Raw genomic sequence first — 17,067 nt, forward strand, 5'->3', positions numbered from 1 at the left:
ACCTTTTATATACTGAAAAAATAATGTCATCATTTCAATGTAAGTTCAAATTATTCAAGTATAAAAAAAAAATTATGAAAAATAAAATAATCAATTATTTCATTTCCAATTTTATACTCAACATGGTATGGCCCAATAAAAAAGTTGGATGGTAAAGCAGCAAGGAAAGAAGGGATACACAGTAAATATATAAATGTGCATATTATTTGTTTGGATTTGAGAAATTGACCCTTAGATAAAAAAAAAGTAATAAAAGCCTTAAATAAAGCTATAAATGAAGAATCTCAGAGAACGTATTGTTAGAAGGAATAGCCATGAATCTTTGAAGAATTAATCTTATATATATTATAAAACAGATAAATAGAAAATACTTTGATGTAAAAAAAAAAAAATTATAAATGAAGGAGAAATAAAAGCAAAAGCCTTTAACTCTCAAGTTTCAAGCATCACTAGTTTGATAGAATCTTGGAAAATGAATGATATGCATATATTAAGCAAATGCCAGCTGGGGGATCAGTTGAATCATAAATATAAAGAGAACCTTTAAAAATTGTCAGAAGAAACTTTGAAAAAATGGATGTGTAAGTTTTTCAAATGTGTTTATTTATATTTATGAAAAATTGGAGTAATTTTTTAAAAAATTTGAAAGATAGAGTTTCATATTTATATGTGTCAATTTTTTAAATGAATAATTAAATTTTTTTTTTTTAGTTTTTAAAGAGAAGATAGAGTTTTATATTTATATGTGTCAATTTTTTTAAATAAAGAATTAAAAATATTTTTTTTAATTTTTTTTAAATGTTAATAAAATTTGAAAAATAAGTTATATTGTTTTTCAAGTAAAAAAATATATTTTTTATATTCGAAATTAAATTACAATTTTTTATAATTAAAATTAAATAATTATTTAAAACATTAATAAAAATGAGAAAATTAATTATATTATTATAAATAAATGAAAAATGCAAACTGAAATATTTTTGGATGTAAAATAAAATTTTAAATATATTTTATAAAAATTTGTTTTTTAATTGTAAAATATATGAATAATTTTTTATTTTTTAATTATATAATTATTTGTTACTATTAATAGTTAATCACACTTTTCATATTTTTGTTTATTTTCATAAAAATAAAAATTAATTTTCTTTAAACATGAAAAATAAAAAAATATATTTTTCACAAATAAATATTCACTTAATATCTGTACCGACTACCGAGCCCCTTTAAAAATTGTCAGTAAGGAGTATGGAGAAAGATCGAAAGAGAGGCAAATGGGAACCTTGACAGTTGCCATTAATTGGTAAAACAGATGGCTGTTAATTATGAATAAAAAAGGACTGAAGAAATATTAAAAAAATGTGTAAGTTGGTTGAAAATTCTGCTGAGAAAATGATGAAGCCATTAATAATATATATATTGACAGTTGCTATTAGTTGAAAATTCTGCTGAGAAAATGATGAAGCCATTAATAATATATATATATATATATATATATATATATATATATATATATATATTAATATTGATGCGCTCACAAAATAATTAAAGAATTTTCAGCATACTCATCACAAGTATATAAAGTAAAAAAAATATAAGAAATCTTTTTATTATAATTACATGGGCTCAATGAAAGTAAAAGAGTTAAGCCTATTTATAATTAAAAAAATTAAGCTCAAATAGACCATACTATTGAGATATACATTGAGTTAACTTGTGATGAGCATTTATTTTTGAAAATTCATGGGTTCATAATATATTGTTATTTATTCACTTTTGACAGCCCATAATAAGGAGATTTTAGTATTTTTGATGCCTTATATATTTTTATATGAATTGAGAGTCAATTTGACATATTTGACCACTAAATATTCTCTAAGATCTTTAAATATTATAGCCAGTAACAATATGGATGAATTTTGACTTGTCTACTCATAATACAATCTTGAAATATTATTATTATTTTATAAGATTTTGGCTAACATTTTATTAATTAAGAATCTTTTACTTTTCTTTTCCTATTTCTATTAGTATTTATTCCAGACATGTATCTCTTTATTTTCTAATTAGTTTTTTTATAAATTTCCTCTTTAATTTCTTCTCTTTGCCTATAAATAGGCTCACATATGTAATACTTAAACACAATTAAGAGATTTTAGACACTTCAAAAAATGAAGAGAAAAGCTTGGCATAAATATTACCAAATTTCAACTCTTATAAATCTAGTTTGATTGTGGCAAATTACTTATCTTATCACAAGATTCATTGTGTGGTGTCTACTTTTGAAGATTTGGTTCTTTATGGCATTTTGAATTTATCAAAGAATTTCCCTCTTCTGCTTATCATTTTATCTTTCTTATTTTATTATTAGTTTCAATTCATAAACATCAAAATTGCACAAAGATTTTATTTTATCCTTTATTTTTACTTTGTTGCAAGTAAAACTAAAAAATACCAAAAGAGTTAAAATCTGACAGAATTCAATTCCTGTATTTTGAGTATTTTTGCTTGATTTTTATTTATTTTCTATTTATTTAATATTAATTTTTTTTATTTCTTTCTCTTAATTAGAATTTCTTTTTTGCTCAATTCAATTGAGTTATTCCCTCCCTCACCAAAGCACATAAAATATTTAACATAATATTGTGGGACAAAGCTATGAAGTCTCGAGTCTATAATTAGTTGCACTCAGTTATATAAAAAAATTAATTACAAAAATCAATCATTATAATTAATTATTAAATTATTTTTATTTAAATCTTATGGATAAAATAAATTAAAATTAATTACTAGTAACTTATTTTATAGGTAAATTTCATTTATGTTTGTGAGAATTTCCGCTGTGCACTCTGCTGGCCTGCACTATAAAAGTAACTTCCATGAGTTGGCTATTGAAGAAGCAATACACTTCTTTAATTTATTGCTGCTAGCAGTATAGTGAAATGTCTATCCAGAAGAAACTTCCGGAGATGGTTGAGTCACAAGGCCGATTATTGGGTAGCAGCGAGCACAACTGGTGCCTGGCCGTGCCCGGTGGCACTGGCATAACGGTCTTGGCCATTCTCATCTCCAAGTTTCCAGACCCTTCACTCCTTGAGAACGCTCTCAGAAAGCTCCAAAATGCTCATCCAATTCTCAGGTCCAAGCTTCATTCCAACACTACTACTAGCACAACCAGATTCTCCTTCATCACATCTCCTACTCCTTTGGACTTTAAAGTGAAAGCTTTCGATCTCTCATCAACTTTGAAGATTCTTGAAAATGTTATCAACCCAAAAGGCCAATCCATCTCTCCTTTCCAGTTGATCCTCGAACATGAGCTTAACCTGCAAAACACATGGCTTATTAATCACTCCAGTCATAGTCAGAATGTTTTTGTCGTCACCACATATGCACTGCCTAGTGAAAAGTGGGTGGTAGTTTTTAGGCTGCTTGCGGCCGCATGTGACCAACCCTCAGCAATTTCTCTCCTGAGGGAGTTGCTGGTATTGGTGGGAAATGAGGAGGGAGGAGGTATACAATTGGAAAAAGAGAACAAAGGGATGATTAGCTTGGGAATTGAAGATCTTATTCCTAAAGGAAAGGCTAAGAAGACTTTGTGGCAACGTGGGATGGACGTGCTTGGTTACTCGATGAATTCACTCACACTAACAAACTTGAAATTCCAAGATGCAAGATCTCCAAGATCTTCCCAGGTGGTGAGGTTACACCTGAACCAAGATGACACTAAGAGGATTATTGCTGTAAGTTGATGCCTCTCGTGTTAATTCTAGTTTTCCAAATTTTTTAACTGGGCTCCGACCGAGAACCTGTAACTCTATGATTTTGAAAACGATTCTTTGGAAAATTCTTATACTTTAAATCATAATAAATCGGATCTAAACCGGAAAAATCACATTCATAAGTCTCAATCAGCTACTAGTGTCCAATAAATACATGCAGTTGAACTCGAAAGATTCATTAATGAAAGGAAATACATATGAATGTCTATGTAGGGTTGCAAGTCAAGAGGAATAAAGCTATGTGGGGTATTGGGAGCAGCTGGACTGATAGCAGCGCAGAGCCCAAAAGGCCATATCGATAAACAGAGGAAGTATGGAATTTTGACTTTCATTAATAGCAGATCCCTTCTTGAGCCACCTCTTTCTGATCATCATTTTGGTAAGCCCTAGCCAGTCTCAAGCCCATTCGTGACGATCTTGTCTTAAGCTAGTTGTTATGCAATAAATATCTCCTTGCTAATATATTAGCATATAAAATGGTTTTCATATTGTTTTGAAATAAGTTTTTTTTTTAGATAATATAACAATAAATAAAAAATTAATTAAATGAATATAAAAATTAAAATAAAAAAAATAATTAAAATGATTATATAATTTATACTTAAGTAGTTGAAGAATTAAAATAAATTAAAAAAAAGAATTAAAATTAAAAATTTAAACTCAAAAATTGTATTATATTAGCATTTTTGTGGTTAATATTATTTGATTTTTTTCCCTAAATCTAATTCCCCATGAATTTAAGATACAACGTATATAGTAAGACTCATTTATTAAATATATAAATTTCACATATTTATATTTTGATAAAAGATCGAGTTTCACATGTTATTTTTCTTCTTTTACTCAATAAAAATTAATTAAAAATGCATTATATGGAGTATTTACTTGATGTGTTACTAATAAAAAATATTTTAGAATATTATACTAAGAATCAAATTACCATACTTCCTGAACAGGGTTTTACCAATCTGTGATACTAAACACACACGTAATGAAAGGAGGAGAGAAGCTATGGGAGCTTAGCAAGAAAGTGTACGTGGAATTTGCAAGCTACAAGAACAGCAACAAGCACTTCACAGACATGGCTGATATCAACTATCTGATGTGCAAGGTGATTGAAAACCCTGGCTTGACACCTTCATCTTCTCTCAGGACATCATTATTGACTGTGTTTGAAGACACAGTGGTTGAATACTCTAATGAGAAGCACAAACAAATAGGGCTAGAGGATTACATGGGTTGTGCATCTATTCACGGGATTGGACCTTCCATTGCTATTTTTGACACCATTAGGGATGGAAAGTTGGATTGTGTCTGTGTTTACCCTTCTCCACTGCATTCAAGGGATCAAATCCAAGAATTTGTTGAAGAAATGAAGAACGTCCTCGTGGATGGCTGCAACTATGCTTAAGAATTTACAACTAAATGATGCCCAGGCTAGTAGCTAAAAATAAAAAATTATTGGATTCAGCGTCAAGCTATTATATGAATTTGTTGCTGTTTCTTAGTTGGAGTGGTTTGTAGAGCTATCTTATTTTCTGTTATTTAATTCATCTAATTGAAAATTCTTGTTTAGAATCTATCTATCATGATCAAAGATACAAGTATGTGAAGTTTATATATTTAATAAATAAATCTCACCATATATCTTATATATATCTTGGATCTATGTACATCAGATCTAAGCAAGAAAAATACACAATTAATTAACTTAATAAGTGCTCTACTCTCAATATTTATGTGAATATATTAAGATTTTTCTTATCTAAATTCAATTTATTATGGATTTAAAATACAAATATGTGGGATTTATATATTTAACATATGAGTTTCACCATAAATCTTATGTTTTAAGTTCATGGTGAACTAAATTTAGACAAAAAATTTTTAATATGTTGACATATTATAATTAATATGTGTTATGCTACATTTGTTATGGATTGTATGTTTGTTATGCAACATACATATGTTTTTCATATTTTTCTTAATTTCCTAACATCTTTAGAATGTTATCTTGGCCTTTATTTAATTTATGAAAAACAAAGAGATTTTTTCATTTAATTTCTTAGGTTTTTACCTTTACTTTTTAATAAAGTGTAAATTTGTCTCTTACTTTTTTAATTAAGGATATCTAAATAAGTTTAAAATAATTCTTTGACGTCAAGGTTTTTACCTTCAAAAGTATAAAGATATACTAGCGGTTATATATATATATATATATATATATATATATATATATATATATATATATATATATATATATATATCAAAAGAGATAAAAAAAAATCTATTTTAAATTTAATTTGGCTATTAAATTATTATTAATTAAAAAAGTGTTTTCTTTAATTAAAAAAATTTTATTATTGCTTTTTAAAATATTAAAATTCTAAAACATTAGTAATACATTTTGACTAAATAAGTAGATTAATTTTTAAAATAATGTAATTTAAAAAATTATTTATAAATATTGTGTCACATCCCAACTTAGCGGGCTGACTCAAGCCCCTCTGCAGGTGGCCATCTTGGCGTACCCCTAGAGGCGGTGCGACTCACAGTCTTGTCGCTCTGGTGGAGTTCAATCCCTTGCCTGCAGCTAGGATTGAACCCTTATCACCTCACGGGTTTGCTTCGCCTCTTACCAATTGAGTGTAGCTCAATTGGTAGAAAGCAGCTCCGTGGTGATATGGGTTCGAATCCTAACTGCAGGCGAAATTGAACTCCTGCGAACGTCTGCATTGAGTTGCATCGCCGCCTCTGAAGAAATGGCCACCCATAGGGGCTTGAGCTGAACACTGCCGGTGTGACAATAAAAAGCGCCTTTTTATTGTCACACCCGGCTTGACTCAAGCCCCTCATTGGGTGGCCATCTTGGCGTACCCCTAGAGGCTGGCGTGCGACTCACAAGTCTTGTCGCTTTAGTGGAGTTCAATCCCTTCGCCTGAGCTAGGATTGAACCCATATCACCTCGGGTTTGCTTCGCCTCTTACCAATTGGTGGCGAAGCAAACCGTGAGGTGATATGGGTTCGAATCTAACTCTGCGAAGATTGAACTCCACTAAAGCGATCATAATGCTCTGTACTGCAAGATGCACCCAATGAGGGGCTTGAGCCTTGAAGTGTGACATATTGTGTGATTCTGAAATTATTTATCAAAATAATATTTGTTTAAGAAAATGTCAGTTTGAAAAAATATTTTTAAGTGATGTCATATCATGTCAGAATATTTAAGAAAATACAATTTCAAATGGCGTTTTTTGAAGCAATGTCACATCACGTTAGAGAATGCAAGAATTATTTTAAAAAAAAAATACCATTTGAAATTAAATTTTCTGAAGCGATATTACATCACATTAAATTGTGTTAAAATTACTCAAGAAAATATAATTTTAAATAGCGTTTTCTAAAGTATTTATCCAATTAGAACTTTGAGAATTAGTGAACTTTAGAGAATTTATTCTCTACACATTGTATTATCTACTCTACAATTCAATTTAATTTTTTTTTTATAAGCTTATTATAAGCCATGATCTTTCTAGCTATTAATAAAAATGTCAGTAATATAAATAAAAAACAATAATTTTTATTTTATTATTAATATAAATTGATTTTTTTAATTATTTGAGAAAAAGTTTGTAGTTAGAATTTATTGTGTTATATTATTAATTTAACAATTATTTATCATATTAAATAAACATGAAATAAAAAATATTTCATAACTAGTATTTTTTCTTAAATATTTCCTAGTATTTTTTTTGAAATAACAAGTATTTTTATTACTAAAATATAATTTCACATAACTAAAATTTACATAAAATAAATTTATTTTGAATTATTCATTTCATTTTAAGGAATAACAACATAAAAAATATTTTCAAGTTTATTTAATACAATAAATATATAATTATTAAATTAATAAATATAACACAAGTTTTAATTAAAATTTTTCTTAAATAATTAAAACTATAAATTTATATTAACAATAAAATAAAAATTATTATTTTCATTCATATTACTGACATTTTTATTAACATTTAGAGAGATCATTGTCTATAGTAAGTTGATGAAAAAATTAAATTGAATTATAGAGTATATAATACAATAGGTAGAGAATAAATTCTCTGAATTTCACGCATTCCCAAAATTATAAGTAAACTTAGATAAATGCTTCAAAAAATACTATTTTAAATGGTGGTTTTTTAGCAATTTATGATTTGATACTGCTTCAGAAAGCGTCATTTCAAATGGCATTTTCTTATGAAATTTTTGAATTTTCTAACGCGATGTGACACTGCTTCAAAAAACTTCATTTTGAATGATTTTGTCCTAAGCATTCAAACATGAAGTGACATCACTTAAAAATACTTTTTCAAGTGGCATTTTCATAAGCAAGCATTATTTTAGTAAATAATTTTAGAATCACACTATATTTATAAATAATTTTAAATTACATTATTTTAAAAATCAATCCCAAATAAGTTGGCAATTGCTTTCAAATCAGAGGCCTTAATAACCATAATATTTTTTTTTCTTAATCGCCATAAGTTATTCTTTATTTATAATAATAATAATAATAATAATAATAATAATAATTATTATTATTATTATTATTATTATTATTGTTATTATTAAATCATTTTAAAATAATACTAATAAAATAATATTAAAGTAAATTAAAATTTATTAAATATAAAAAAGGGATAGAGAAAACTTTTAAGCATTAATTTTTCCTTTAATGTAAATATAGGTTTTGACTTTACTGACATTTCCAAATTAAAAATTAAAAATTAGAAAACATGATAATGTATAATAATTATATTTAGTAATTATATATTACAACTATTTAGGAAATATAAAAAAAAATAATGCTGACTTTTCTCTTTTAAAAAAAATTAAAATTAATGAATAATATTACCTTTAATAATTAGATATATTTAAAAGAAAATTCAGTTATTAATTTCTCATAAAAATTAAAATGTGCCTTGATGTTTAGTTTTAATTTGGAGTATATATTTTAAAGGAACTTAAATTTTCAGTTGTGGCAATAATTAAAGAGTCATGATAATATTCATTGATTTTTGAAATTAAACGTCTTGAGTTGGCAAGCCTTTTTCTTAAAATGTTATGTGACAACAATAAAAGAAAATCTTCTTTATATATATATATATATATATTGTTAAATTCAATATAAAACAAAAATTCCTAGATTGGTACAATGAAAATCCATGAAATTTCTTATCTCCTTTCTCAGTACCATGACCCAAATATAAGATATGTGTGTAAATATGGCAATCGTTTTGTAACCCAATCCGATTTGTTCTATATTCACTTAATTTTTTTTTTTACATTGATAGTTTTTTTTTTTTTTTTCCAAAGATAGATTCATTGGAAACCCTATAAGGGTAAAGAAGAGGTTACAAACATGATTTGTGTCAAAGGATTACAATAAAAGGAATTATCAAGCAGACACTTCCTAGCTAAAGTGTATGTTGTTATATTCCTTGTCCTATTGACATGAGAGAACATGGAAGAATTAAAAGAAGCAACAAGCTGAATCACATCAATAATCAAACCAGAAATGGATAAAGGCCTACTGGAGGGCTGCCGAATAGTTTGAATGACAACAAGTGAATCTCCTTCCAACTAGATAGTAGAGAAACCTCGAGATTGGGAAACTATGAAGCACGGAAATAGCACCGAGTCACGTTTCACAGTGTCGAAAACGTTTCCGACGAGGAAACGAACTGACACGGCTCGGAAACGTTTCCGAGCCGTTTCCGAAAATATTGAAAATCGAAAACGCATTTCCATTCTTTAAAGAAAATTAAAAAAAAAAGGGTAGGTTAAAATCGATTACTTCACAGTTCACAACATTCACCAACAACAGAAAAGAAAGAAGAAGAAAAAGAAAAAGAAAAGGAAAAGGAGTACCTTCAAGGCTTCAACGGCAGTCGGCACTCGACAGCGTCGGGTAAGAATCGCAACACCACATTTCTCTTCTTTTCTCTCTGATTTGCCATATTAACTCTTTTCTCTCTTATCAACAGAAGAAGAAGAAGAAGAAGCAGCAGCAGCAGTCGATTCTCCCTTCGTCGAAAGGTAAGTGGTGTTTCCCTTTTTTTTTTCCTTCCCGATTGTGAAATGAATGAGGGCTGGGTAATTAGGTTTATATTGGGGTGATTTTATTAATTTATTATTATTTAATTTATTATTTTCTTTATTATTAATTTATTATTTTCCTTTTCTAATTTTTTTGTAAAATAATTTTATCAAGCAATTTTTATTAATTAATTACAATTTTATTCCATTAATTAATCATAAATTTATCATATTTAATATTAATTTTTTTTTCTCTAAATGTATATTCCATAATTAGATTTTTCTCAAACTAAATTTGAGGAGTTATCATAAATTTTTTTTTTTAAAAAAAAAGATAAAAAAAATTTTCCCAAATTTACTAAAAATTTTCAAGATTTGCCATATTTTTACCATCAACATTTTGAAGGAAATTAAGGACAAATGTAAATATATTTTAAAAGTTATTTTTAAAATTATAAAATTTCAAGTTTAAATTCTAATTAATGATAAATAAAAAAAATTCCAACATTCAAAATTTGTATTTTATATTAATATATTTTATATTTTTGTAATAGTTTATATATAATGTGTTTAATATAATTTGTTTTAATGTATCGTTATATTATATATTAAAATTTTTCATAATATAGTCAATTTATTCAATTCTATTATTTAATTCTTTAATCATTTAATATATAATTTACATTGTGCTTTAATCCTTAGTATATAATTTGTTTAAATAATTTGTAAATTGTATAAAATTGCATTTTCTTTTTGTCATTTTGATAGGACAATATTTGAATGGATTCTTCAAACTCAAATTCTACCCAAGCAAATAGCACTAGTGGCACTTCTTCAAAAACTAGGGAGGAAGAATTTAATCCTCTGTGGAGATATGTAACTAAACTAGAGAAAATTGGAGAAGGAGGGGGTAATTGTAAATGGATATGCAATTTTTGTGGACAAGAAAAGCAAGGGACTTATACTAGAGTGAGGGCTCATTTATTGAAAATCACTGGAAAAGGGATTGGTGTGTATAAAAAAGTGATGAATGATAATATTTCTGAAATGAGGAAACAGGAGGATGAGGCAACAAACAAAATTACCAATTCACAATCTAAGCGAGTTTCTTTGCCTATTAGTATAACTTCTGTTCCTTCATTGAATATAACTGAACCAAGTATTTCAGCAGCTTTGAAAAAAAGAAGAGTTAATGATTCTCCTTTTGGTAGAGCTTTTGACTTATAAACTAGAGCTCAATTAGATGCAGAGATTGCTAGAATGTTCTACATTGGGGGTCTACCTTTTAATTTTGCTAGAAATCCTTATTATGTGAGTTCTTATTCTTTTGCTGCTAATCATGTTTTGGGTGGTTATGTGCCGCCTGATTATAACAAATTGAGAACCACATTACTTCAGCAAGAAAAAGCAAATGTAGAGAGGTTGCTTGAACCAATTAAAAGCACTTGGTTAGAAAAGGGTGTTAGTATTGTGAGTGATGAATGGAGTGATCCCCAGAGGAGGCCTTTGATTAATTTTATGGTTGTTTCTAAGTCTGGCCCCATGTTTATCAAATCTGTAGATTGTTCTGGTGAAGTGAAAGATAAGCAATTTATTGCTAATTTGCTAAAAGAAGTAATTGATGAGGTGGGTCATCAAAAAGTGGTACAAGTCATTACTGATAATGCTTCAAATTGTAATGGTGCTGGAGAAATCATTAAGAGAATGTTTCCACATATTTATTGGACTCCTTGTGTTGTGCACACTCTTAATCTTGCTTTGAAGAATATATGTGCAGCAAAAAATTTGGAAACTAATCAAGAAACTTATGATGTGTGTCACTGGATCACTGAAATCCATGGGGATGCTTTGCAAATCAAGAATTTTATAATGAATCATTCTATGAGGCTTGCAATTTATAATCGGTTTAGCCCTTTAAAATTGCTTTCAGTTGCTGACACTCGTTTTGCTTCTATTGTTGTGATGCTTAAAAGATTTAAACTTATTAGGCGTGCTTTAGAAGCAATGGTTATGAGTGATCAATGGGCACAATACTGAGAAGATGATCAAGGCAAAGCTAGATTTGTTCGTGATAAAGTGGTAGATGAGGATTGGTGGGAAAAGGTTGATTACATCATTGCTTTTACTGGGCCCATTTATGACATGATCAGAGTTTGTGACACAGACAAACCATGCCTTCATTTGGTTTATGAGTTGTGGGATTTTATGATTGAAAAGGTGAAGCAAGTTATTTTTGATCATGAAGGAAAGCAAGCAAATGGGTTTTCTCCTTTTTATTATGTGGTTCATCGAATTCTTGTTGATCGTTGGGCAAAGAGCAACACTCTCCTTCATTGTTTAGCCCATTCATTAAATCCAAGGTAAATTTCTAACTTACATACTCATCTTCTTGTTCAAATTTTTTTTTATTATTTTCTGAATTTATTTTCTTATTTTTGAAGATTTTATAGTGAAAAATGGCTTCAAGAGAGAGAAGGTAGAGTGCCTCCTCATATGGATGGAGAAGTATCAACTGAGAGAATTAAATGCTTTAGGAGGATTTTCTCTAATGAAGATGAGCGAATTAGAACAAATGATGAATTTGCAAATTTTTCTTTGAAAAGTGGACCTTTTGTTGATCCTGATTCTATTGGAAGTATGTATGTTACAGATCCTAGGAAATGGTGGGCATGTTTTGGTTCTAATGCACCTTTACTTCAAAGGTTGGCTTTTAAAGTGCTTGGACAACTTACTTCCTCCTCTTGTTGTGAAAGAAATTGGAGTATTTATTCCTTCATTCATTCATGTAGAAGGAATAAATTAACTCCCAAACGTGCAGAAGACTTGGTTTTTATCCATAATAATCTTCGTCTTCTGTCGAGAAACTCCTCCAAATATTATGATGAGAAGACAAAATTATGGGATGTTGGTGGTGATCAATTTGGGAGTATGGAAGATGTGGGAGTTCTTGAATTTGCCAACCTTTCATTGGATGAACCAAAGTTAGTGTCTGTTTTGTTTGATGAAGATGCAACTACAAGCATGGAGAAGGAAAATGAGAAAGACAGTGAAGTTGAGGAAATGTTATAAATTTCATTATCTTTTCTTTTTTAACATTTGAATGTGTTGTAGTTAATATTTATTTCTTATAACTATGAAACTTCTAAATATGTATTTTTATAGTTGAATTTAAATGTTGATTTGAACTTTATTTATTATTAAACATCTTTCATGATAGTCATCGGTGTACTGTGAGTAAAATATTAATTTTAATTATAATTTCGATATTATTATATGTTCAAGCATGCCCACGCATCACTTATATGCATATATTTATGTAGTTAAACTCTAGGCACGATTTATGTTGCATTCATATCTGTCAATGTGCCATGGATGTTGTTGTGGTAATTTGGAGCAGTGTGCGTGCATTGGCGTGCGTGTGATGTGGTGTGGACTATGGATAGGACGGGTAGTCACGACTTGAGATCTTCGCTGGGACCCGATCCTTCGGGGGGTAGTCACGGCTTGAGTTCTTCGCTGGGACCCCCGATTTGGTTTATTAAGCGAAAGTCCGGCTTGAGTTTTTCGCTGGCACCAGGTTGGATTTAAGAGAGCTGTATAGGGGATCAGCTCCCATATATTATGATTGACATTACTGGGTGTGTGAGTGCTCCAAATTACCTTTTTGCTGTTATGATGTGAACTTATTGCTGATGTTGCATTTCACTCTACAGGGTGCATTAGCTTTAGATAGTTATAGAGATTATGGTTAAAATTGATATTTTACTCTCTGAGTAGAACGCTCACTCCTGTTCACCATATTTTTCCAGGCTACAGGAGGAGACATTTTTCAGAATAACCTGTCCCTTTCCTCTCAGGTTATGAAAAGATTACTTAATTGTATTATTATTCTCTAAATTTGTAATTTAGGACTCCGCATGTGCTAGTAGTAGTATTAAGCACATCGGGAATTTGTATGAATTCAAGTTTTCATATTAATAAATGAAAAGAAAAAATTTTATGAGTTTTAAATGGTTATAAATGAGGTAATAGGGTTGAACTGGGCTCCCCTAATTTTTGTTTCTGATAATTTCTGGGCTAAGATGGCTCGAAATAAAATTATAACAGTTTAATTTAAAATTATTTTATATGCATATTGGGCCTAAATTGTGGGCTTGGTTATGAATTTGAGAACAGTAAGGCTTACTACGGGCCTCGGGGGCTTTATGCCGGCCCAGGTCCTAGTGCCGGTCCGGCCCATAGGTTGGGTCGTGACAAAGTTGGTATCAGAGCTTAGGCTCTAGATTCATGGGAAAGAATATACTTGGGAGTGAAAAAGGAGTCTTGTTAGGATGTTACATGCGGAGTATAGGATTCTGTTTTGTCTTTTCTATAATTCTTTGTTTTTAGATTCTGCGTTATTCCTCGGGAAATATAAGAGTACCTCAGTTAGTGTCTTGGTTTTCGTGGAGTACATAAAAACGTGAAATAGAGTTAGCAGACATGTTGAGGTTTGTCATGAGGACACGTACTCCAATAAATACTATATTTCTGTCTGTATGGGTTTAAATGGTGTGCCCATTTCGTGCAAGGCACGAGTACATAAAGGTGAGTCTTGAAAGTACAATTGTTCTAGATAAGGATGAGGATACCACTGCTGGCAGTCATCAGTAGATGACCCAGTCAGAATAAGTTTGTGACAATAGAAGATTCAGGAGAGATAAGAAATTAGGAGACCTAGTCTGTCAGGACGTATCGTAGTAACTATACAATGTTCTCAATGTCTGCTCTGTAAGCTGCAGATTATAGTACCGACATGAGATTATTGTGTAGAGCTGCGTACTTCCCTTTAGTGCTTATGATAAGGATGTTGCAGGCAGTCTCTGTTTTGGTACAGTAATACCAGAACAGAGTTCTATATCTGCAAAGAAGTTGGGAACTCCTGGTTAAGAGTCCAGAGCTAGAATATCGAAGGTCACAGTTGGGTGATAACTAGAGTCAGTGACTCAGTTACCCTAGCATAAGCTAGAGTTGCATTAAGAGTTGCCATCAGACCAGAGGTTTCGCACTAGATGCAAAGTAAAGGTGACACTTATAGGGGGAGATCATCTAGTCTTCAGTATGGAATTTTGGATTGTTTTTGTAGTACGACAGACGTTTTGCTTAGAGTTTAGTAAGAATAGTATACCTTGTGTGTATCAGTAAGGAATAAAGTACAACCCTACTACCTAGGGAAGTTCGAAACTATGAATTGATGATTTACAAGCTATGATATGATAAGAGAGTCATTAATTTGACGTGGTTTTGGCAAGGTAGTAAATGTAGTACCTTTGTTGCAACAAGTTAGGGTATAGTCCTATCTTTTCAGAAGGGATCGAAAGTTATTACTAATAATGGTGACCAACAAAATAGTGTCCCAGATGGGACTGTAAAGTGTGGTAGAGAGTAGTTGGCTCGGGTATCCTGCAGAGGGTACAAATTCCATTATAGGAACCATATATAATCAGATCATGATGGATGTAAATCCTTTGAATTGGATGATGGGTTTGGGTGCCCAGAATCTTAAGTTTTGGCTAATTGAGCAAACATGGAAAATAATAATAATAACAAATAAATAAAATTATTGTAGAATCAGTTCTCGAGGTAGTAAGGGTATTATGTAAGCTAAAGGATAAGAATAGAGATTCTACAATAAAAGTATGACTGTAATTTCCTGAGTTCCTTTCTAACTTCATATTATTCAAAACAATAGTATAATCTAATTATAATAGTGTTAAGAAAAATAAATTAGCGAAGATAAATTATAGAAGGCCAATGGATAGAGGAAGTGCAGAATAAAGGTTTGGATAATTGATTACAGATGCAATATAATCTAAGTGCCAGTGGGAGTACTAGCTAGAGTGGTCAAAGGACCAAATCTGAGTAACACAGATATGTGATAACGTGATAGAGACTCTGGAAGATATAGTTAGCAGGTACAGCTGTCATGTTAGGAAGAAGGATGGAGCCAGGGATAGAATAGTTAAGTTCTATTTTGGGTAAGACAAAGGAAATAAATGAAAGGACAACCTAAAGAGCGCATAATAAAAGGAACAAAGTTAAGATATAGGGTAGGCTAAGTGTTATTTTTGGCAAGGTGAATGACAAGGATGGAGAACCCAAAATGGGACCATATTAGCAAGAATAGTGATGGAGGTATGGAATACAATAATAATGAGTAAAAAGTAGAAGGTGTGCGATGATATTGCGGACTATCTAATTAGGCAGAGAAAGAGAAGTTAGTAAGCAGTAAGTTGAATAAAAGTCAATCTAAGGGATCAAATAGGTATGATGAGAGGAAAAGAATGATAGATAATGACACAGAGGCTTTAGGTTGGACTTTTGAGATAGTGAGAAGGTAGTTAGAGGTTCGTTATGAATGTCAGGCAAACGTCTTTAGTGTGATCAACAGAATCACTTTGTAGTGAAGCAATAACGACAGGACAATAGTAGGGGTAGAATGAAAAGTGACAAGTCTGGGTGGTTATAAATCACTAGAAAGTTCAAGGATCAAATTAATGACCCTAGATAAGGGTGGAATTAGTGTTGGAAGAATCTATTAGCGAGAGAAATCCTTCAGGAATCAACAAAAGTTAAGGGCACAATATAAACTATAATAGATATGAATCATAGGTCGAGTATAAGTAAAATTAATAAATTACAAAATATTATGTCAGGAAGGACAATGGTATGATAAATGGTTCATACAGATGATATCTTATAGGTAAAGGACAATTATGCTAGGAGATGATGAAATTTGAAGAGAGAGACCAAGAAACATAGGTTAAACGTTGTTATATGGACAATTGGGCGTAATTGAATATAAGAGGATATTTTTCTTTCTTTTCAAGTTTAGCTTGTGCTTTTGGTTCTAGAAGGTTATATAAGGAACAGAGACTGAGTCAAGGAGACCGAGTTATTTGAGAGTTTGGTAGGCACCAATTCATATACAATTTCCTGATATGAGAATGACAGTAAGTGCATACCTAGTGTTAAGTATGAAAGGACGATCAGAGTAATGACAGGAGTTAAATTGAGTTAGCTACTAAGGCTTGCGACTGTTTTAAACCATGAGCTAGATGAAGTACTATTTATGGATGAGTTTCAATAGATGAAATTGTTGCTGATGGATAATTTGAGGTTAAAGTTTAGAAAGCTATGGGCAGTATAC

At 30.2% G+C, this 17,067-nt stretch overlaps 1 protein-coding gene and 1 long non-coding RNA gene across 2 annotated transcripts in view; both read left to right on the plus strand.

The window, feature by feature from the left end:
• The window catches only part of LOC131179974 (uncharacterized), a 31,940-nt gene extending 18,121 nt beyond the window's left edge, over positions 1–13,819 (plus strand). The window contains exon 3 of the long non-coding RNA XR_009148980.1: positions 13,688–13,819. This is a non-coding gene — a long non-coding RNA (uncharacterized LOC131179974). The remainder of the gene's footprint in view (positions 1–13,687) is intronic.
• Positions 2,884–5,326, plus strand: LOC110653057 (uncharacterized). Its single transcript, XM_021808675.2, has 3 exons — positions 2,884–3,743; positions 3,996–4,161; positions 4,739–5,326. The coding sequence occupies exons 1-3, from the start codon at positions 2,943–2,945 to the stop codon at positions 5,191–5,193; spliced, it is 1,422 nt and encodes a 473-aa protein (XP_021664367.2). The 5' UTR covers positions 2,884–2,942; the 3' UTR covers positions 5,194–5,326.
• Positions 13,820–17,067: the final 3,248 nt, after the last annotated feature.

This window comes from Hevea brasiliensis, chromosome 5 (assembly GCF_030052815.1).
Source record: "Hevea brasiliensis isolate MT/VB/25A 57/8 chromosome 5, ASM3005281v1, whole genome shotgun sequence".
Classification (NCBI taxonomy): domain Eukaryota; kingdom Viridiplantae; phylum Streptophyta; class Magnoliopsida; order Malpighiales; family Euphorbiaceae; genus Hevea; species Hevea brasiliensis.

What these genes read in the sequence shown, in the direction of transcription:
- LOC110653057 (XM_021808675.2), top strand. Translation starts at nt 2,943, where the DNA reads ATGTCTATCCAGAAGAAACTTCCGGAGATGGTTGAGTCACAAGGCCGA. An exon ending in ACACTAAGAGGATTATTGCT is followed by an intron (nt 3,744 to 3,995) that starts GTAAGTTGATGC and finishes ATGTCTATGTAG; the next exon opens with GGTTGCAAGTCAAGAGGAAT. An exon ending in TCTTTCTGATCATCATTTTG is followed by an intron (nt 4,162 to 4,738) that starts GTAAGCCCTAGC and finishes CTTCCTGAACAG; the next exon opens with GGTTTTACCAATCTGTGATA.